Source organism: Myotis davidii, unplaced genomic scaffold (genome assembly GCF_000327345.1).
Source record: "Myotis davidii unplaced genomic scaffold, ASM32734v1 scaffold108, whole genome shotgun sequence".
NCBI classification, from domain to species: domain Eukaryota; kingdom Metazoa; phylum Chordata; class Mammalia; order Chiroptera; family Vespertilionidae; genus Myotis; species Myotis davidii.
Genome location: NW_006299260.1, coordinates 639,285 through 662,270, shown reverse-complemented (window position 1 = coordinate 662,270; position 22,986 = coordinate 639,285). Strand labels below are relative to the sequence as shown.

The 22,986-nt window shown below is 41.0% G+C and overlaps 2 protein-coding genes across 5 annotated transcripts in view; one reads left to right on the top strand and one right to left on the bottom strand.

Moving 5' to 3' along the window:
• The window catches only part of TMTC3 (transmembrane and tetratricopeptide repeat containing 3), a 70,008-nt gene extending 60,005 nt beyond the window's left edge, over positions 1-10,003 (bottom strand). For 2 of the 3 annotated variants that reach the window (XM_006774738.2, XM_006774739.2), the window contains exon 1: positions 9,768-9,949. The gene's annotated coding sequence lies outside the window, so the exon portion shown is untranslated. Of the gene's footprint in view, positions 1-9,767 lie in introns of all 3 variants that reach the window. The other variant, XM_015571137.1, reaches the window with a different exon arrangement.
• Positions 9,783-22,986, top strand: part of CEP290 (centrosomal protein 290kDa) — a 124,622-nt gene continuing 111,418 nt past the window's right edge. The window contains exons 1-7 of one of the 2 annotated variants that reach the window (XM_015571133.1): positions 9,783-9,867; positions 10,086-10,366; positions 10,943-11,072; positions 11,224-11,301; positions 12,790-12,859; positions 13,315-13,361; positions 17,779-17,922. In XM_015571133.1, coding sequence (XP_015426619.1) covers positions 10,971-11,072; positions 11,224-11,301; positions 12,790-12,859; positions 13,315-13,361; positions 17,779-17,922 — 441 coding nt within the window. In that variant the 5' untranslated portion in view covers positions 9,783-9,867; positions 10,086-10,366; positions 10,943-10,970. Of the gene's footprint in view, positions 9,868-10,085; positions 10,367-10,942; positions 11,073-11,223; positions 11,302-12,789; positions 12,860-13,314; positions 13,362-17,778; positions 17,923-18,365; positions 18,448-22,986 lie in introns of those variants that run through there. The other variant, XM_015571131.1, reaches the window with a different exon arrangement.

Below are 22,986 nucleotides of genomic sequence, written 5' to 3'. Positions count from 1 at the left end.
CCAATAACAGAATCACTTTCAGCCCTGGTTCCAGGGGTAACTTCCAGGAAGTCCACATGTAGCATCTTCGCTTTTTCACATATCACTGCTTCAGAAATGCTGTCACTAGCTAACTGCTTTCCTTTATCCAAATCAACAATTTTGCTACCTCTTTAATTGCTTGTGATTAGTGTTTTGTGTGCACTTTCACATCCTTAACATTAGCATTCTTGATGGCCTTTTTATGTTTTAAAATTGTGCAAATAATCGATTTTGCCAGCAACAAAAGCATTCTCGCCTTTCTTTGTGCTGGAGAGATGCTTTTTGTCATGCTGAGGTATCAGCATGAAAGGGCCGCCAGGTTCAAAACTGAGTTTTTTCTATGAACAACTTGGTCAAAAACCGAAGTGTTCGAGATGGGATACTCTGGTCACGGATCAAACCTGCAACCGTGACATATAAGAACGATGCTCTAACCAACTGGGCACCTGGCCAGGGACCCAATGTTCATTTTTAAATCAGAACCTATTCCCTTTCAACTAGGGAATGTTACAAGGCAACATATATTTTTGCTAGTCAAATCTGACCCAATTCCCAGTTGGGGAATTCCCTCTGAGTTATGTAGTAACTGAGGGACTCCTTTCATTGGGCAAATAATGCAATCGATTATAACATTTTGCCTATTCTACAGCATTTTCATTGTGCTTATCACCCCCAGTCCTCTGGAATGGTGGGTCTTCCAAATGGTACAATTAAAACTCAACAAGCTAAATTTTCAGAAGCTTCTAGTCTCCCTTGACCAAAAGGTCTCCCTATAGTGCTTCTCAACCTGAGAGCTACTCCTTGAAAACACCGCCTTTCTCCTTATGAAATAGTCACTGGTTGCTCTATGCATCTGGAAGAAAGGGCATGTGAACCAATTTTACTCAGTGGAGACTTTATGCATTATTATCAAGGACTTACTAATTGGCTAAAATAAATTGATAAATTAGCGACTGATCCATTTTTTAGCGTACTGAAAGGAGATACAAAGACTTCAAAGACTGTAGCTTACAACCAGGAGATTTCGTCTGCTGCAGCAATTTTCAACCTTTTTCATCTCATGGCACACATAAACTAAATACTAAAATTCTGCAGCACACCAAAAAATATTACTATATTTTTGGCCTACCTGACAAAAATATATATATATATAATTTTGATTCATTCACACTGGTTGGCTATTGTTGTATTAGCTGTTGTCATTTTTTCTTATGACAATAGAAGGGACAAGAGGTCAGTGCCCTGACTGAATAGTCAGGTATTTCATGTTTTAAAAATTCTTGTGATTCACCAATGAAAATTGCTGGCTTACATAATACTAGAAAAATGACACAGAAGGCAATAGTTCATAGGATAGAAAAAATCCAGACTGTTTTTTTGTTTGTTTGTTTTTTTCATAATATATATAATGCTTGATTGCCTTCCCTTTACCTGCCCTTCCCATTTTGGGAAAATTCAGCCTCAATTCAAATCTCATGGGTTACATTATTGCCCCATCCCCCCAAAATCAATAAGACAATGAGGATACTGAGACTTCCTAGAAATGAGCCTTCTGGGAGCTGTGAGACCACACTATCTATCTACCAAAAGGTTGGACATCAGTGCATCGTTTGGATTGATTTATGACCAAAAGGGGGACCTGTGGACAAAAAGTGTGCTTCTATGGAAAGTAACTTCACAAGGTGATCTGATCATAAATTCCTAACTGGGTAGGTCATGGTGGATAGTAATGCCCCAGGCAAGTAACTTCTTAGTAAAAGGTTTACCTTTGCCTTAAGCAAGCCCCCTCCATTGTTTCTGTGCATCCAGGTTAACACATTTTTTAAAATCTCAAGAAAGACATAATTTTATTATCTATGCTGTAATCCCATCCCACCTTACTTTCTCTCCAAGTAATTTTCCTTCCATTCCCTCCTCCCTCTTTAATTTCAAATGTATAAAAATCTGCAAAATTGTTGTTCTCCAGAACATTTGAGATCTTATTCCTTCTCCAGCACATATTGTTTAAAAAAATAAAAGTAAAGGACTTAGCCAAGTTTAGATTTAGTATTGGAATTTTTATAGAATTTGAGTTGCTTTAGTGTTAAATGTAATCTACAGGCATTATTGTTTTGTTGTTCTTTTTTGTCTGTTTAAGTATTGAGAACATTTGACTTGTTAAGTCTAGCATCTGAAGTCCTTGAATACAAATAAACATATTAAAATTACAAATGCAGTTTTAAATTAAGTCAACTTAACCGTTAAGTTTTAAATGTAAATGATTAAGGTAATTTAGTTCTTTCAATTGGAGTTATCTGTTATTTTAAAAAATGATACTTCACAAACAATATTTTTAGGTGAATTTAAAGGCTTAAAAACCACAAAGTTAAAAAATGTTACTTTAAGAAACTTGAATACCATGATTTCTAAATACAGTTAGGTAATTAAAAGTTATGCAGTCACTTTAAGTTGTAAAACAGTTTCATTCAGTAATTGAAATGCTCAGTGCCAACATAATAATCAAAAGTCTAAACTTCATTTAACTTTTGGGCTTATCCTCTATCCCATCCAGGCTTGGGCTCATTGTAAATGAGAAGCCTGTTGTAATGAAATAGGGATTGTGGTTCCTTTTCTTTTCTTTTTTTTCAACCTAGAGATAAACCTTACATTCTTGTTAAACATAGTTTTTGAACACTATAAAGTTAAAGCAGAATGGAGAGGGGAAAAAAAAGTAAGAAAAGCAAAAGGGCTTACTTGACCACTTGATTAACCAACAATGAGACTATCAGGTGGTTAAGGGTTCTTTGGGACAAAACCCCACATCATTGGTGACTGTCACCTAAAGTTCCCTTTATATCAATTTCTTCCTCCTTCACTAGAAGGGAGCTCTCTGCTCCCTCCTTAGAAACTGGTGATATCCAGCTCTTCTTTGTTGAGGTCCCACCCCTACCTCTAACCTCTCCTTCCACAGGTGGCTTTTGGGCAGAACCTCAGGTAAGTCCACAACTGGGCTCACAAGCATGCACTAGAACTACCTCTCTCCCTTTTTCTCCTTATTAAGCAACCTTGGGTAATCTTTAAAAATCCCATTCTCAGCCCTGGAAAGTGTGGCTCAGTTGGCTGAAGCACTGAAGCTTGATTCCTGGTCAGAACACATATCTAGGTGTGGTTTGGTCCCAATTGGGGTACATTCAAGAAGCAGCTGATCATTATTTCTCTGGAACATCAATGTTTCTCTTTCTCTCTCTCTCCCTCTCCCTTCCTCACTCTTAAAAAAAAAAAAATCCATTATCTTGGCATTTTATAAACTTGGTATAGATAGGGGTTTAACGATGAGGTGATAATGTTTACTGAGTGGATAGCATTAAAAAATGTTTATCAGTTGGATATGTGAACTTGGGCTAGGCAACAGTAGTAATACTAGTATTCTAACACTAACCTAGGAGTTGCTATGAAGGTATTTTGTAAATGTTGTTAACGTCTACAACCAGGTGACTTTAAGTAGCCCTGGCTGGGTAACTCTGTTGCTTGGAGTGTTATCCAGATACATCAAGGTTGTGGGTTTGATCCCATCAGGGCACATAGAAGAATTGACCAATGAATGCATAAATAAGTGGACAGCAAAGAGATGTTTTTCTCTCTAAAATCAATAAATGTTTTAAAAAAATTTTTAAAGATGAATTTAAGTAAAGGAGATTATACTCCATAATGTGGCTAGACCTCATCTAATCAGCTGAATCACCTTAAAAGCAAAACTGAAGTTACCTACCCTAAGAAAAAAATTCCACCTCAAGACTATAGCATTAGGTCCTCCTGGAGAGTTTCTAGCCTGCCAGCCTACTCTACAATTTCAGACTAAGAGACCCAAAATATTGTAACTCCGTTGTCTTTATTTGATGTATACATACGTACAGATGTGTGTGTGTGTGTGTGTGTGTGTATCCACCCACACATTTCTTCTGCTGGTTGTGCCTGGGGACACTCCTGCCTATGGTTATCCTGCTTAAGACTAGATCTCTAGCCTGGCTGGCATGGCTCAGTGGCTGACCATTGATCGGTTCGATTCCCGGTCAGGGCAGATGCCTGGGTTGTGGGCTCGATCCCCCAGTGTGGGGGGTGCAGGAGATAGCTGATCAATGATTCTCTCTCATCATTGATGTTTCTATCTCACTCTCCCTTCCTTTCTGAATTCAGTAAAAATATATTAAAAAAAAAAGAGACTGGATATCTAAAAGGTAAGGGGGGGGGGGCGGTGTCTCAGCTTAAAAAGCTAGTCTAGTACTTGTGGCCATTAGCCTGAACGTCTTAAATGGTGACTTTAGGAGAGCAGGAAGGCAAGTCCCAATGTGCAAGCTCTTTTCAAGTCTCTGCTTACTGCATTTATACTTTTAAACATCAACAAGCAATGTAAACCCAGAATAAATGTGAGAGAGGTTATAAATGGGCCAAAATAATAGATTTTTTGAAGGTTCTCCAAGGGAGGGAGAGAGAGCTAGTTCTCACGCAGGTCCTAAGCTCAGTTGTGGAGTCATCTTAGGTTCTGTCCAAAAGAGCTATCTTCAAGGGTAGAGGTTAGGGGAAAGAGGGTAGAGATAGGGGAAAGGGCATAGACAGGGCGAGACATGATTCACTGGAGGCCATTACCATAACAATGTAACACATTACTGTTACATGTTAGCTGTGGGAATGCTACAAACTAGATGCTGATGTCCGCCCCCCCCACCCCCAAATCAAGTTATGATGGCATTTGGAGGTGGGGCCTTTAGGATATGATTACATTGTGAGGGTGGGGCCTTCATAAATATGATTAGTGTCCTTATAAAATAGATCCCTTGCCCCTTCTGCCATGAGAGGATACAGAGAAAAGACCCCCTCTATGAATCAGGAAGTGGGTCTTCACCAGACACTGACTGAATCTGCTGATGCTTTGATCTTGGACTTAACTGGACTCCAGAACTGTGAGAAATAAATTCCTGTTCTTTATAAATCACCTAATCTCGAGTACCGTGTTAAAAGCAGCATGAACAGACTAAGGCAGGGAACTTTAAGTTCTTTTTCTAGGCACACAAGCATATTCACACAGATGCATATGATCTGAGTGGATGGGATGACTGATTTATGCTTGCTTGCAAAAACAGGATGTCACGACATACGTGCAAAAAGTTCAACTGCAAATGAAGACCACTCATGAGCTACATTACAGACATACAAAACAATATAATTCCTTCAACAAAACTGTACTGATTGTTCACTTTTTCTAATAATACAACATTTTAACTGTAGAAAAAAAATTAACCTGCAGGAAAATTTTATATAGATCTGGGAAAATTTAGCCTGAAAAAGAAAGACTGCTCAGTTCAATAATTTCATGATTATACCTTTTTCAATAGGAATAATCGACTATATCTTATCAATATTTTATAGCTCATAAAACTTAGCCTGTTAAGTTTGCAAAGTCTGCATTCACTATGACTCCCACTAATCTTTCCAGTCTTCTCAAGTTGAGAGAAGACAAGTACCTGCTTGCTGCATAGATTCCTCTCCATGACAACAAGGCAAAACAAAACATTTATTATAGACAAGTGGATATTAAATTGCTCATGGCCTTGCCTTATTTCAGAAGCTGGAAAAGCTACAACTCATTTTCTTGATAAGGCAGCAAAACGGCAATGGGAGTAACATCTAAGGAATGAACATAGGTTGACTGATAAAGAGAACAGAGGTAGCAATTACTAAAAGCAAGTCTTTCTTGTGAAATGAATTTGGTCAGATAAAACTACTCATAAAACCACAGAGAAGAAAGAAGGCAAGTCCAGGCAAGTGTTCCTGTAGTAAAGCCATTTATAAAATTGTCACATAAACCTTTTCTCTTGAAAAGGTGAAAATTGACTAATGAAGAAAATATGCTAAAAAAATAATGGTGAGTTTTAGTAATTTTCCTCAAAATTATAGAAAGTGACAGAACTAGAACTTGAGTTAAATTTCATGATTCTGAGTTAGTTACATACTATAGTGCATTATGACCTAGACCAGTGGTCGACAAACTGCGGCTCGTGAGCCACATGCGGCTCTTTGGCCCCTCTAGCGTGGCCACGAAGTTTCAATCGCACTGTATGTGCGCGCCCGCACGTGGTATTTTGTGGAAGAGCCACACTCAAGGGGCCACAGTTTGCCGACCACTGACCTAGACCATAGATAACTCATTTTAGCTCAAAATTATTTTTAGAATGAGTAAAATAATAAAATTTAAGCAAGATTTTGCATTTAGCCAGGACTGTAATTGAGATCTAGGTTGCAATCTTAGCTTCCTTAAGTATTAGGGAATTATTTAGTTTCTCTGAACCTGTTTTCACATTAAAAAATGAGAATAAAACATATTATTAAAAAGAAAACAAACAAACAACAACAAAAATTTACCATTAGACCAGATACATTGAGTTGTTGGGAATATAAATATGAACAACAGGGTGAGGGAAATAAACGGTAGAAAAAAACAATACAGACAAAATAAAACTAGTAAAAGAATGAGAAGGGCCCTGGCTCATGTGTCTCAGTGGTTGAGTGTCGTCCCTTGCAGGTTTACTGAAAGGTTGCACGTTTGCTTGTCAGTTAGGGCACATACCCAGGTTTCAGGGTTGATCCCCAGTTGGGGGGTGCAGGAGGCAGCTGATTGATATTTTGCTCTCACATCAATGTTTCTCCCTCTCCCTTCCTCTCTCTCTAAAAATCAATACAAAAAATAAAAACAAATAGGAACTAATAGCTACAATGAATGAAAAAAAAAACAAGAAAAATAAGGTTCTGATATGTGCTTAAGAAATACTATCCCATTTCATACCTACTTCCCCTGCTAAATTATGACTTAAAAACACTGAACATGAATAGTATTTAATTTGCCCTGGCCAAATGGCTCAGTTGGTTGGAGCATTGTCCTGTAGATCAAAGGGTTGCTGGTTGAATTCTGGATTGAGGGTTCAATCACTGATCTGAGCACAAATGGGAGGCAACTGATGGATATTTCTTTCTCCCTTCCTTTCTAAAAGTCAATAAAAATAATATCCTCGGGTGAGGATAAAAAAAAAGGCTTATTACTGGGAAAAGAAGATTATTTAATTCACCTTCTTGAGTAAACAAAGTTATATAATTAGAGTATGAAATATTTACTATAAATTGCAAGATTGAAGTACAAGCACTTTATGAATATTAGTTAACAGCATGCCTGAGGAGGCAGTATAGCAGATTCAAGCAGGGTCCTCCAGCCAGAAAGATTGTGTTCAATCACATAATTTAAGATTGATTGAGCAGAATACTTAACCTCGCCAAGTCTAGTTGGAAAATGAGAACAATATAAGCACCCATTTCACTGGATTGCTATGAAGATTTAATGACAAAGCTGTAATACTCAGATCAGTATGGTATTGGTATAAAAACAAGCACTTAGATCAATAAACAGAATACAGAGACCAGAAATAAAGAAACCAGGAGTATACAACGAGGAAAGGATAACCTCTTCAATAAATGGTGCTGGGAAAACTGGAGAGCCACCAGAGGCAGAAAAATGAAAGTGGACCACTCCCTGACACTGCTCACAAAAATCAACTAAAAATGAATTAAAGATTTGAACATAAGTCCTGAAATAATAAAAATCCTAGAAGACAACAGGGGGTAACCCCTTGACACTGCTCTCTTGGCAATGGATTTTTGGATTTAAAACCAAAAGCAAAGACAACCAAAGTAAAAATAAACAAGTGGGACTAGATCAAACTAAAAAGCTTCTGAACAGCAAAGGTAATCATCAGCAAAATGAAAACAAAACCTATGGAACAGGAGAAAATATTTGCAAATATATATCTGTATAAAGCATTCATATAACTCAATAGCAAAAAACCAAACAAACCCCTCCCCCCATCCCCCAATAATCAGATTAAAAATGGGCCCAGGAACTTTTCCCAAAGACACAAATGGCCAACAGGTAAATGAAAAGCTGCTCATCACCAATCATCAGAGAAATGCAAATGAAAACCACAATGTAGATCTCACCTCACACCTGTTAGAATGGCTGTCATCAAAAAACAAGAGATAAGTATGGTCAAGGATGTGGAGACAAGAACCCTGTGCATTGCTGGTGGGAATGTAAACTGGTGCAGCCACTGTGGAAAATAGTATGGAAGTTCCTCAAAATTTAAACATAAAACTACCATATTATCCCTAATTCTACCCTGAATATCAGAAGGAAACAAAACCATTCTCGAAGAACTATCTGCACCCCCATATTTATTGCAGACTGTTTACAACAGCCAAGTCATGGACACAAACCAAGTGTCCATGGAGAGATGAATGGATACAAAAAATGCGGTGTATATACACGATGAAATATTAATCGGCCATAAAAACGAAGAAAATCCTGTCATTTGTATGAATGGACCTTGAGGGTATTAAGTGAAATACAGTCAGATAGAGAAAGAGAAATATCGTACACTCTCACATTTTGAATCTTAAAAAAAAAATGAACACATAGCAAAGATTGATCAAAAGTTACAAATTTCCAGTTAAGTTCTGCAGATATAATGTAGAACATAGCTTTTAGGTTGTTTGTTTTTTTTTTTTAAATAATGAATAGTTTTTGACATATTTCAGTAAGGGATTAGGAAAAATGACAAATCTGATGTCTTTAAACAGCTCTCTCAAAAGTTGTTTTTATTTTTTACTAAGCTATTTCTACTGAACCATGTGTTTTGTAAAGAAACCTATCATTTATTTTAATAGAAAAATTTATTGTCAACTATAGTAAGAATAAAAAGTGCTTTTAAAAAAAAGATAAATGGAAGACACTAGTCCAAATAGTTGAAAATGCCTTTTAGAGTTCAAATCTATTTTTTTTCAACTTAAAATTTTTTTAATCTTTATTGTTTAAAGTATTACAGCTGTAAAAAGGAGGTCAGCATTTTTATTTTTCCAAAACATGCTGCTATATAATATTAGAGCCCTGACAACAGAGATGAGAGGAAATAAAGTTAAGACATATTTAGATGTTAAAATCTACTACAGTTGTTAATGACTTGAACATGACCGCTAAGAGTTGAAATATAAGGGAAAGGAAGGCATCGTGGATGGCATTCAGGTGTCTGAGGAGTTTCTGTAATAATCCAGAGGAAATTTCAAATGAGTAGGTATTGGGGACCCTATGAAAGCTTGGCTTCTTGAGAACATATCATACTCCAGAATGGCCGAGAGAAGAGGGAAGAGCAAGACTTGCACCAATAAGAGTTGTAAACACCAAAGGTGCTTTCTGAGAAGGGCACCTGCGGGCCCAGGTGAATGACGGGAACCGTGAGAGCCGGCCCCTTCCCCCTGCACCCCCCGCAGTGGCCACACCAGTTCCAGCCTCCCCTCCGGAGCCTGCACTCCCCGCTAACTCCTCCGGCGCAAAGGTCCCGGCGCCGCAGGTGAGGCGGCGGGTGCGCGGGGGCGGGGTCCTCTCGCCAATTCTTCACTCGCGCCCAGAGGAGAATCTCGGCCGCGCGCACTTCGCTCCACTGCACAGAGACACATTCTGAAACCAAAAAAAGGCTAAAACTTTTTTCTCCGTAGTCTTCCTACAGAGAGCGGCACCCGGGCCGCAGCTAGCAAACGCCTAAGGAGAAGGTGGGGTTTCCCCACCTCTTCAGACTCGCACCGGCCCTTCCTCCCCAATGGAAAGAGCTCCCCTAAGCCGGGACAGCTCCCCTAAACTCCTCCCCGGCCGCTGACCGCCCGCCCGCCCATACCTGCGAGCGGTTCCACCAGGGGGTGGCTTAGGGAAACCTCAGGAAAAGCGGGCCGGCGAGCAACGCCACCGAAGGGACAGTCATGGTCTACCTCGTCCAGGTCAGTAGCGCAGACGCGCCCCGGCCGCGGCTGCGCCTCCCGCCTCCGGGTGGATCCCCCACCGCCCCAGTTCGCTCGCAGCCTCGCACTGCACGCCGGGAAAGGCCTCCCTCCACTGTTCCGATACTTCAGTTCCCAGGATGCACAAGCTTCCAAGAAGAACTGCACCCTGGGATTTGGAGTCCTAATTCTACGCCTTGTCCTCGTCCTTAACGCAGAGTCCTGGGAACCTGCTGGGGGATCTAAACGTAAAGCATCACCCACGGTCGTGAAATGTAGGCTCTTTTTGCATCCGGGACCTTGTCCCAGCCTTGGCTGGGTGGAGAATGGTGTCGCCTAGCAGCCGCCGCCTCTATTGCTTGCTGGGAACCAGTTGGCGGGATCCAGTGTCCGCTTGGAACCGCGCAGGGGAGCGGTCGGGCGTAGCTGCGGGCCCGGCTTGGTGGATGCGGTAGATAAGAAACCTCCGCTGGTTGCCAGGCGTGCTAGGTGGATCCTGGTGAGCAGGAGCAGCGAACCTCTTCCCACGCAGGTTCTTTAAGCCTCAGGGCCCGTGTGCAATAGCCCAGCTTCCCCGCCCCGTAGTCTTTGCTTCGAATTCCGTCTGCCTTCTTGCTTCAGCCCTGTTTACTCCGACCCAGATGCACTCCTTTCAGTCGTTTATTTCTGCACTCCACCTCACGTCCCACCCCGCCACCCCTCCGCCAATTCCAGCTCCTCTGAATCAGGGGTCAGCCTTCCAAGCACCCCCGCGCTTGGCACGGTCGCGCGCCTTGGTGGTAAAGAGCTTGGAGAAGGTTACTCGAAACCTTAGTTCTGACCTAAATTAGTTTTAGCAAGAGAGTTGTCATAGTTTATATTTAGCCGGTACAATAATTGATGGTTTGTACCAACTGCTCTAATTTTGAGGAAGTCTGTTTTACTCACATATTTGTTACACAATTAAGGAGCCATAGCACAGCTCTTTGCTAACACCAGAGTTATAATAACGTAACCTCTAAAAATTGTAAAATACTGTAAAAACAGTAATGCTGTTTTACCTTGAAAATGCTAATATCCACCTGTTTTGTTTCAGACGTTAAAGCATTGCTAAAGAATTCAAGATGCCACCTAATATAAACTGGAAAGAAATAATGAAAGTTGACCCAGATGACCTGCCTCGTCAAGAAAAATTGGCAGATAATTTATTGGTTTCTTTATCCAAGGTGCTTAATTGACAAATAATGCGTAGATATAAACATATAACTATGCTGAATCTAAATGGTCCGTGGAGTCATGAGCGGTTTAGCTGGAAGAATTTTTATGTTTTGCTTGAGGGTTATAAAATATAAAATAGTTGCTTTTCTGTTTACTTAGGTGGAAGCAAATGAGCTAAAAAATGAAAGTCAAGAAAACGTGATACACCTTTTCAGAATTACTCAGTCACTAATGAAGGTTTGTATGTAGTAGGTTTTAAAAACAGCTTTGACTATTAGAAAAATTTAATGATCTGTTCTTAAATAAGTTAATCTTTCTGAACGTGCCTAAATCACCACTAAAAAAGATATCCTCACATGTGATTTGAGAATTTTAGTGTGTAAAACATTGCTAGTTTTTGCTCTAAAGTTCCTAAAAGAACATGTAGGGGAAACAGAATGGGTATGCTTAAAAATAACATAGGGAGGTCCTCTGTTAATGATATTAACATAATCCTGAGGTAGAAATGAAAAATGCAGATGACTGCTATAGGGATTTGTTAGAAGGGGAAGAGAGTTAAGTGTGAGAAGACCTCATAAAGGTCAAAGACTGATGTTTTAGGTAAGTGGAAGGCAGTGGGAAAATGTTAAGGAGCTTCTAGAGCTGGAGGCTACCATAAATAAAAACTGGGAATTGAAAATGTATATTCTTTACAGTTGAGGAGACACGTGCAAAAAGTTTATAGCAGCTTACAGAGGAAACATGGTGGGTATTTGTATAGTTTCACAGCCTTGTTATTTTATTTGTCAGCAGTGAGGACTCATTAAGGGGTTTTGAGCCACAATTGATAGGTACAAAAATATGCATTAGGAAGGCTAATGCGGATATGTTAATAGGACAAATTGAAGGATATAACATAAAGAAGGAGACTAAACATAAAATTATGGACTAGACCAGCTGTAGGCAAACTACGTCCTGCGGGCCGGATCCAGCCCGTTTGAAATGAATAAAACTATTGAAAAAAAAGACCGTACCCTTTTATGTAATGATGTTTACTTTGGATTTATATTAGTTCACACAAACACTCCATCCATGCTTTTGTTCCGGCCCTCCCTCCGGTCCAGTTTAAGCACCCATTGTGGCCCTCAGAGTCAAAAAGTTTGCCCACCCCTGGACTAGAATAATGACAGAATTGAAAAAAGAAATAGAAAAGAGAAAAAAAAGATATTGGAAAACATTACAAAAGGAAACGCTAGGAATACTTGATGTAAGACTTGAGAGAAAAAGAGGAAACAAAGATGTTTTAAACTGTTAAGAATCTAGAAATTGCCGAAACCGGTTTGGCTCAGTGGATAGAGCGTCGGCCTGGGGACTGAGAGGTCCCAGGTTCGATTCCGGTCAAGGGCATGTACCTTGGTTGCGGGCACATCCCCAGTGGGGAGTGTGCAGGAGGCAGCTGGTCGATGTTTCTCTCTCATCGATGTTTCTAACTCTCTATCTCTCTCCTTTCCTCTCTGTAAAAACTCAATGAAATATATTAAAAAAAAAAAAGAATCTAGAAATTATAGCCTTAAGAAGGAAATCATGTGGTATTCATGTAACAAATATTTATTGAATGTCACTGTGTGACAAGCACTGCAGACACTAAGTATTGGGAGAGCAAATAAAATTCTCATTTTCAGTTCTTACATTTTAGTTTAAAGGCATATTAATGTTAGCTTTTTTTTTTTTTTTTTAAATACTTAGATGAAAGCTCAAGAAGCAGAGCTAGCTTTGGAAGAAATTGATAAAGCCGGAGAAGAACAAGCAAAAGTTGGTAAAGACCTTGAGAAAAGTTTATGGTATTAAGAGATTAGCCAAAGAACATATGTGCAAATTCCATGAACACAGACAACAATGTGGTGAAGACCACAGGGAGGTGGGGTTGGGTGCTGCGTGGAGGTGGGCAACGGGAGGGAAAAGAGGAGACATCTCTAATAGCATCAACAATAATTTTTAGAAAGTTTATGCTGTTAGTGGAATCCATTTATTCACTAAACAATAGAGAATTAGCTTTAATATACTCTATAAAATTTGTATATCCTATTTTGAAAGATCACTCCAACTTTATGGGTCTGGTATAAAATAGTATTTTTCCTCTTACATAACAACCATATAAAATCATAATGTAATCTTTAAAAAGAATTAATTTTATTGAAATTTATTTAAAAGCTTGATAAATCTGACCATTTGAAACATTTATTTATTTATTTATTTATTTATTTTAAACAGAAAATAAATTCCAAACTGAATTAATGAGACTGGAAAGTGAACTGGAGGTATGTCCTTTTGTATTCTCTAGGATATAATTGTTGTTATTTTTATTATTTGGAATTGTTTTTATATTTTTATTTTTATTGGTTGGAAAAATCACAAGAATGATATTATATTCATACTTATTTGTTCAATATTTATTTTACATGCCTATTATGTACCTTAAATTCTATTAAGAATTGAGCATTCAATTGTGAACAAAATAAAAACATTCAATAATCATATAGAGGCTATGGTTTAGATAGGTATACAAAAGATTACTAATAACTGGTAGAGTGAGGCATGTGGAAATTTGAGGAATAGTGACAGAAGGTATAATAGAAGCATCTTTTGAGAAAGCCAAGCAAGAGTCAAAATAAGAAATTTATTGTTAAGGAGCTGAATATATTGAGATTCCTGAGAATGTGGGACGGAATGTGATACAAATGGGTTAGATTTTAAAAGGAGGAAGGGAGCATGAATGGATGTGTACAGAAGCCTTTAGTTTGTAGGTTTTGTGCCTGGAAATTGAGAGAATGCAGAGAAGGTCATCTGCTAAAATTAAGAGTAGGAGATGTGTAGTCCAGTTTTAAGGAAGTCAGATAAAGCAAGACATATAGAGTTTACTAGATCTGGAGTAAGACTATGTGAGTTCAAATCCTGATTCTTTTATATGTTAACTCAGTGAATTTTGTTTTTTATTTCCTATTGCATATTCTGCTTCTAGGATAATACCAACTACTCTCAATACTTACTAAGTAAATTAAAAAGTCTGAACCATTCTGTGTTAGTGTATGGCCTGAGAGTTGCTGTTAGAAGAATAGAGCTATTGGAGATGTTGGTAAGAAAGTGGTTGAAGTGATGATTATGAAATCCTAGCTGAATAGGCAAGTAAGTCAAGATTAGAGTGGTATGAGAAGTTAGGGAGAAGAGGAGTCAAGGGATTAAAGGGTCCCATGAGGTCAAAGGCAGATATCTACACTAATAAAAGAGAAACATGCAAATTGGTGTCACTCCACTACACCTGCCAACCAATCAGGGCAAGTATGCAAATTAACCCAATAAAGATTGCGGCCGGCTATGGAGCTGGAGGCTTGGGTTGCCCCCGATGATGGAGGAAGCCAAGCTTCCTGCCCGCCCTGGCCGCCGCTCAAGGAGTGGCTGGGGGCCTGGCTCACCAAGGGCGACCCAGGCTTCCAGCCTGCCCTGGCCGCTGCTCAAGGGAGAGAACAACACACAGGCACGGCCAGGAGCCTGAGAAATCAATACAGAGGGGCGCCTGTTCTAAGCCTCCATGGTGCAGCTGGGGGCAGGCTCCCAGTGGACACACACACACACGGGGCACCTGCTCCAAGCCTCTTCTGCCAGACTGTAGGACATCTACTGAGGGCTCCTGGACTATGAGAGGGGGCAGGCTGGGCTGAGGGACCCCCACCCCCCAGTGCACAAATTTTGTGCACCAGGCCTCCAGTCCTGTAAATAAAGCAGATAAAGCTCCTCCCTGGAAAAGGTCCTGGTGTGGGTGTGAGAGTGGGAATTAATAATGAATTCTAGAAGCAAGTTAAAAAAAAAAAGGCCAAGAATGAAAGTTTTCTAATCTAATAAAAGACAAACATGCAAATCGACCATACCATCACTACACCTTAAGCCACGCCCACCAGCCAGTCGGAGCAACTATATGCAAATTAACCCAACCAAGACAGCGGCTGGCAGCCATGGAGCAGGAGCGAGCAGGAGGCTTGGTTGCTCCAGTGATGGAGGAAGCCAAGCTTCCTGCCTGCCATGGCCGGTTCTGAGCTCCACTGAAGGCAACAAAGTTTCAATTATAGAAGGTAAATAAATCCCAGAATAAAAAAAAAAGGAGAGGCTGGGAGCTTCCGTCGCCGTGGGGCCTTGGCCAGCCTGAAAATGGCCCTCAGCCCCTCACCCAGGCTGGCCAGGCACCGCAGCGGACCCCCACCCTGATCCGGGACACCCTTCAGGGCAAACCAGCCGGCCCCCACCCATGCACCAGGCCTTTATCCTATATAATAAAAGGGTAAAATGCAAACTGACCCTAAAAGCAGAACACCTAGGAATGACTGGTCACTATGGCACACACTGACCACTAGGGGGCAGACGCAAAATGCAGGAGCTAACCCTGATGGTCAGTGCACACCCACAGAGGGAGCTCTGCTTAGCCACAAGCCAAGATGATGGCTGCCAGCACAGTGATGGTGGTGGGAACCTCTCCCGCCTCCTCAGCAGCACTAAGGATGTGCGACTGCAGCTTAGGCCTGGTCCCTGCTGGCAAGTGGACATCCCTCGAGGGCTCCCAGGCTGCCAGAGGGATGTCTGATTGCCAGCTTAGGCCCAATCCCCTGGGAAGCGGGTCTAAGCCAGCAGGTGGTCATCCCCCAAGGGTCAAAGACTGCAAGAGGGCACAGGCCGTGGTGAGGTACTACCCCCCTAGTGCACAAATTTTTGTGCACCCCGCCTCTAGTCATATTAATAAAAGCCCAGCAACCAAACAGCAGAATGACCAGAATGATCAATCAACCAGTTGCTATGATGCACACTCACCTCCAGAGGGCAGATGCTCAATGCAGGATAAGCAGCACTTCTACAGCAGGCAGATCCCCACAGGCCACGCCTTCCACCAGTGCACGAATCCCATACACCTGGCCTCTAGTATAGATATAAATATTGCTTAGAGCAGTGGTTCTCAAACTATGGGTCCTGACCCCTTTGGGGGTTGAACGACCCTTTCACAGGGGTCACCTAAGACCATCAGAGAACACATATGTAATTACATATATTTTTGTGATTAATCACTATGCTTTATGTTCAATTTGTAACAATGAAAATACATCCTGCATATCAGGTATTTACATTATGATTCATAACAACAAAATTACAGTTATGAAGTAGCAACAAAAATAATTTTATGGTTGAGGGTTACCACAACATGAGGAACTGTATTAAAGGGTCGCGGCATTAGGAAGGTTGAGAATCACTGGCTTAGAGAGTCTTTTGATGGAAGACTATGACCATGTGCCAGAAATTCTCAATGAATTTTTTGAGTGATTGGGAAGTTGGTAGTTTGCTTCTGTCCTGAGTAGGTAGAGATCTGTAGCTGGGTGTATTGAGGTTTTGCAGAATAATGCAGGGATGATAGCTTGGAAGTTGCATAAGTAAATCATCACCTCTTGACCCTGAAATATATAGATGTAAATGATCATTTTCTGATTGACAGAGTTTCAAAGCACCTTAGTATACTAATGGAGCCTATTGCAACTACAGCAAGGATTTGGAAAGGATGATTCTGTAAAAAAGGTTGAGGATGTAAAATATTACCTTATCTTGAAGAGGATTTTCAGTAGCATAAATGAAAATTTTTGAAGCATGGAGAAAAGGAGGTAAATTTAGTTAAGGTAGGGTAACAGAATCTGGTGAAGAGATGAATGTAAGACAGATAGGATGACCAAAGGATTCGAAGTTTTGGATCATGACCCAAAATAACAGGAATGTGAAGTGAAATGGATTTAGTCTGCTGCAATATTTTAAAGATAATCAGATGAATAATTAAATTCATTGTAATTAAAATTAAGCATTCAGTTCTTTAGTTGCACTAGCCACATTTCAAGTGCTCGTTAGGAACTTGTGGATAGTGGCTCCTATGCTGAACAGTGCAGAGAACATTCTATTCTATAAAGTCCTATTGGATAACACTGCTCTAAATAGTCTGTGATATAATAGTAAGGGCAGGTTCAGTCAGAAAAAGACAAGTATCACATTTTCTCACTTATTTGTGGAATCTGATGAACAAAATAAACTGATGAACAAACTAGATCCAGAGGCATTAAAGCATGAAACAAACTGATGAATTTCAGAGGGAAGCGGGTAGGGGGATGGGTAGAGATTAACCAAAGAATTTATATGCATATACGCATAACCCATGGACAGAGAATAGTTTGATGAAGGGCTGGGGAGGGGGCAGGGGCAGGGTGGAGGGGGGCCAATGGGGAAAAAAGGTGACATTTGTGACACTTTCAACAATAAAATAAAATTAAAAAAAAAAGAGTAAGGGCAGGTTAACACCAGGGTTCAGTGACTGGGATGAAGGTTCTGGTAGTTTGTAGCCTGGTTTCAGAGCTCTGCTATTCAGGGGAAACCTAGATAGTTCATCTGTTTTCTGTGCCTTGGCAGTTTAGTTTGGCTCAGAAGCTATAACAGAGCCTGAGTAATTCACCGTCTGTTCTTCATAGGTCTGGGTGGCTCAGGAAGAGCTTAGAGGGTTGTCATCCTATGAACTAAATCTTAAATAAGCTAAATTTTAAAATATATTTCTTAAGGTAATGTGACTTTAAATATTATAATATACATTTAAAGTCAAGATAGTTGTTTGTTGATTTATTTTAATCTCTAAATATGGGATTAATTTGTACTTTTGGTTTGTTTAAGATGGCACAACAGTCTACAGGTGGACGTGACACTCGGTTTTTACGTGATGAAATTCACCAGCTTGAAAAGCAATTGGAACAAAAAGATAGAGAATTGGAGGACATGGAAAAGGAGTTGGAGAAAGAAAAGAAAGTTAATGAACAAGTAAGGCACAGTTTTTCAGTGAATTTTAACTGTTTAAGTAATCTAAAAAACACCTGTTTATGCTTTTTATAGTTATTGATAACTATCAGTTTTTATGGTCGTATTTTTATGTGAAAATTGATGTAAACTTATCTCTAAGGTTTTATATTATAAATAGAGGCCCGATGCATGAAAATTCATGCAAGAGTAGGCCTTCCTTCCTCCAGCTGCCAGTACCAGCTTCCCTCCTGCACCCGGGTCCCAGTTTTCCCTCCTCCAGCTGGGCTGGTTTCCCCAAGGCCGCCTGCAGGCACCTCGGACCGGGCTGGCTTCCCCCAGGCTGTCTGCAGGCACCCGGGACCCGGGCTGGCTTCCCTCTGGCCCTGGCTTCGTCAGGTAGGAAGTCTGGAATGACGTCCGGGAGACGTTGGTCTAATTAGCATATTACCTTTTTATTATTATAGATTTGTGTGGTCATCACATCTTCATAATGGATCAGGTACTTCTAGTGAATATGACTTGGAGATTAATTCTTTATATTTGGAGGTATATTTTTCTCAGGATTACAATAGTGTTACATAAAATTTATTATTTGGTCTGGAAAATTGGTATGAAGAAATTAATAGACATTTAAAATATTATTTTTTATACCTGCCATAGTTTATTTTGGGAAAAAAGGTATTTTTTATAATCCATTTATATTAGTAATAGACTTAGAAATTAATCCTTTAATGATGTATTCATAATGATTAATCAGATTTCATGTTTTGAGGTGTACTTCACATTATGTAATCTATAGGTTCTTAAAAAGTTGTGCTAATGCCAGCATTTTGTAAATCAATGCATACTTTATTTTTTTTCCAATGCATACTTTAAATCATGACATTTCATCTTTTATACGAGCATAATTTCCTCTTACTTTAGTCCTTATAAAATAATTCAAGAGTGTTCACTAAAATTTTGTTTGAGGAAAACATTTTTTTGTAGATAAGTTTGTATTTCCTGTCAGAAAATAACATGTTTTAATTTTGGCTCAGCTGTCAGTAAAATTAGTACAGAATTGGATGCCTACCTGTGGTAACTGTTCCATACCTGATGCCCAGAAGCTTTTCCTACCTTTGTGTCCTTTAGAAGGTCAATGTTGTATTACATCTTGATAATCTTCTTCCATCCATTGGTTATACATTTTAAGTAAACAACAGAGATTTTTAGGTGATTTGCTATTGAAAGAGAATCCATCATAAATTAATTTGTAATATTATCCCATTCTTGTAATATTATCCCAACTAATATCCCATTCTTGATACATCTATTTTACTATGTAATTTTGAAGAATCATGCAGTGTAAAAAGTATGGATTGATGCCATCTAAAGGTTAGGATTAAACTCTTAGAGCATTGTCTGTTTTGTTGACTCAGTAAAACATAACAGACCTATGGATTTCTTAATAATCATAACGGATCCAACATATGCTATATAGTAATACAGTTGCTTAGGGGGATGTCTGTCTGTGTGGTTTTCTGTCTGGCCCATATATTAGTCAGCTTCTTACTACTCATATCACACACCCTTAGCTAATCATAGCTACCTGTTCATTCAGATCTTAGACTACTATCTTTATTCATAGGCACACACACAGAAAACTTGAATCAGGCCTACGTACTTTGCAGCTGTTAGGTTCCGTAAGATGGAATATGTCTATGAATTGCTCTGACAATTTCTTTTTTGCTCATAGCCAGTCATTCAGTTTTACTGAGTATTTACAGCATGCCAGATAATATGCTAAGTACTAGGGATATAGTGGGCAACTATATTCTGTTTCTCCATGATATTCACTGTCAATAATAGTTGTAACATAGAGATAATATAATACTTTGGGGGTACATATGTATATAAGAATATTTTGGGATACTCTGGGGAGTAATACCTAAATCAGTCTTAATATTCAGGAAGTGATCTGTAAACTGAGACCTGAAGTAGGAGTTAGCCTGGCAAAGACAATGGTGGTTAAGAAAAGCTCATCTGAGTAGACGATAAAGAACTTGCTAAGACCTAGAATATTTATTTTGGCTTGAATGTAGATAAAAATAGCTAGTGTAGAGTTCTTACTATGAGCCAGACACTACATATACATTAATTGAATATTCCTCATTTGATACTTATATGAAATAGGTGACATTTCTTTCATGCTACAGATGAAGAAACAGACACAGAAAGGGTAATTGCCCATAGTTACACAACTAATAAGTTATAAAGCCATGATTTGAATCCAAACTTACTCAAGAATTTGTGCTCTTAACCAATGCACTATATCCTGCCTTCCTGTTTTGTTTTGTTTTTTAATTAAAAAAAAAAGTGATTTTGGAGAGGAAGGAAGAGAGAGAGAGAGAGAGAGAGAGAGAGACATCGATCATCAATGTGAGAGAGATACATTGATTGGGTGCCTCCTTATGAGCCCTGGCAGGGGGTTGAACCTGCAGCCTTCTGGTGCACAGGATGACACTCCAACAAACTGAGTCACATGGTCCAGGGTCTGCCCTTCATGATCCTCTGGAGAGCTAAGCAAAGGCCTGTTCCTGTTCCTGGTCTTTTATTGAAAGGAGCCAATGAAGAATTTTGAATACAGGGATATCATGATCAATTCTATGATTTTAAAGTTTACTTTGTAGAGAGTGGATTGACGGGAGTAAAGACTAATTAAGAGACATTTCAGGCAAGTGTTGAAGTAATGACTGAGTGGGGGGGGTTATGGACATAAATACATTTGAGTGATGTAGATGTAATTGGACATGATGGATTGCTTGTTGGTGAGGAGGGAGAAATGGGGAGTCCACCTAATTTTCTGGGTTGGGCCACTGGATAGATGGAGTACACGAGAAACACTGGATAGATGATAAGGATTTGTAGGTTATCAGTCTAGATATTGAAGCTGTAGAAATTCTTGTTAGGCAGATCTCTGAGACATAGAAATGTCTAATGAAGACGGAAGAGATGCTTCAAGGAACAGCTCAAGAAAGGACAACTATCAAGAGTGTGATGCTTCAAAAACCAAGGGAAAAAGGGCGTAGGTAGTGGTAAATGCTTTACCTTAAGTTCTTGACATCTCTCCACTGTTAACACGTTTCAATTCAAAACAGCAAGACTGTTTCTTAGCTCCCATATGATAATAACTCGAGGCCCGATGCACGAAATTTGTGTGTGTGGCGGGAGGGGGGTCCCTCAGCCCGGCCTGCACCCTCTTGAAATCTGGGACCCCTCACTCCTAACCTCCCGCCTGCTCTCTTCTTACCACTTGTCTTGCCACTCATTAGCACTGCCACGGAGCCGGGAGAGGCTCCTGCCTCCGCTGCTGTGCTCGCCAGCCATGAGCCTGGCTTCTGGCTGAGTACCAGTCCAGCTGTGGCAGTGAACTGACCACTGGGGGGCAGCTCCTGCATTGAGTGTCTGCTCCCTCATGGTCAGTGCGCCTCATAGTGACTCCCTCCAGTCATTCCGCCATAATGGTTGCTGGGCTTTTATTATATAGACTAGAGGCCCGGTGCACAAAAATTTGTGCACTCGGGGGGAGGAGGGGGTCCCTCAGCCTGGCCTGTGCCCTCTCGCAGTCTGGGACCCCTCGGGAGATAACGACCTGCTGGCTTAGGCCTGCTCCCGGGTGGCAGGGGGCAGGCCCAATCCCTAGGTGCAGCCCCTGGTCGGGCTCAGAGCAGGGCCAATTAGGGAGTTGGAGCGCCGCCCCCTGTCATGTGCAGAGCAGGGCGGATTAGGAGGTTGCGATGCCACCCTCAGTCACCCTCAGGGTAGGGCCGATTGGGGGTTGGGGCATTGCCCCCTGTCACACTCAAGGCAGGGTCGATGGGGAGGTAGCGGCGCCACCTCCTGTCATGCACAGAGCAGGGCCAATCAGGGGGTTGGGGCGCTGCCCCCTGTCACCCACTGAGCAGGGCCCATCAGGGGGTGGGGAGCTCACCCCTGTGATGCACAGAGTAGGGCCCATCAGGGGGTTGAGGAGCTCCCCCCTGTCACTCACAGAGTAGGGCCAATAGGGGAGTTGGGGTGCCGCCCCCTGTCACACACAGAGCAGGGCGGATCAGCGGGTTGGGGCACCACCCTCTATCACCCACAGGGCAGGGCCGATCAGGGGGGTGGGGCGCCGCCACTCTCACACTCAGGGCAGGGCCGATGGGGAGGCTATGGCTCTACCCCGTCACACACAGAGCAGGGCCCGTGGGGGCGGGGGTGGGTTGCCGCACCCTGTCACACACACAGCAGGGCCGATCAGGGGATTTGGGCGCTGCCCCCAGTCACACTGATCCCAGTGCCAGGAGGCCTCTCGGCTCTGCTGATCCCGGTGCTTGGAGGTATATTACCCTTTTACTATATAGCGTAGAGGCCTGGTGCACACATTGTGATTCTGTCTTCTTCTTGAGATAAGGGGGAAAAGCAGAAAAGTGAAAGGTCATAAGAGAGATAGGATTTGACCATAGGTGAAAAAAATCCACAATAGTAGTAATAATATGTGCCTGTTTAGAGAAACTAAAGAAAAGAGTCACAAATGAAATCATTTACATGTGGAGAAGAGAACAACACTTCAAAATTTTTTGATATTCCGTGCATTGAATATTGTGCTAAGGATTTTATATGCATCATACTTAATTCTATGTCAACATATGAGATGAGAAAACTGAATTTCAGATATGTTAAATGACTTGGTCACACTTTATTCAAAATTGTTGAACAGGTATATAAACCTAGGCCAGTCTGATTTCAAATTTCTTCTTTTTAACCATTATGTTTTATTACCTTACTAGAGGCCCGGTGCACAAAAATTTGTGCACTTGGGGGGGAGGGGGGTTCCTCAGCCCAGCCTGTGCCCTCTCGCAGTCTGGGACCCCTCGGGAGTAACGACCTGCTGGCTTAGGCCTGCTCCCGGGTGACAGAGGGCAGGCCCAATCCCTAGGTGCAGCCCCTGGTCGGGCTCAGAGCAGGGCCGATTGGGAGTTGGGGTGCCGCCCCCTGTCATGCACAGAGCAGGGCGGATCAGGAGGTTGTGATGCCACCCTCAGTCACGCTCAGGGTAGGGCC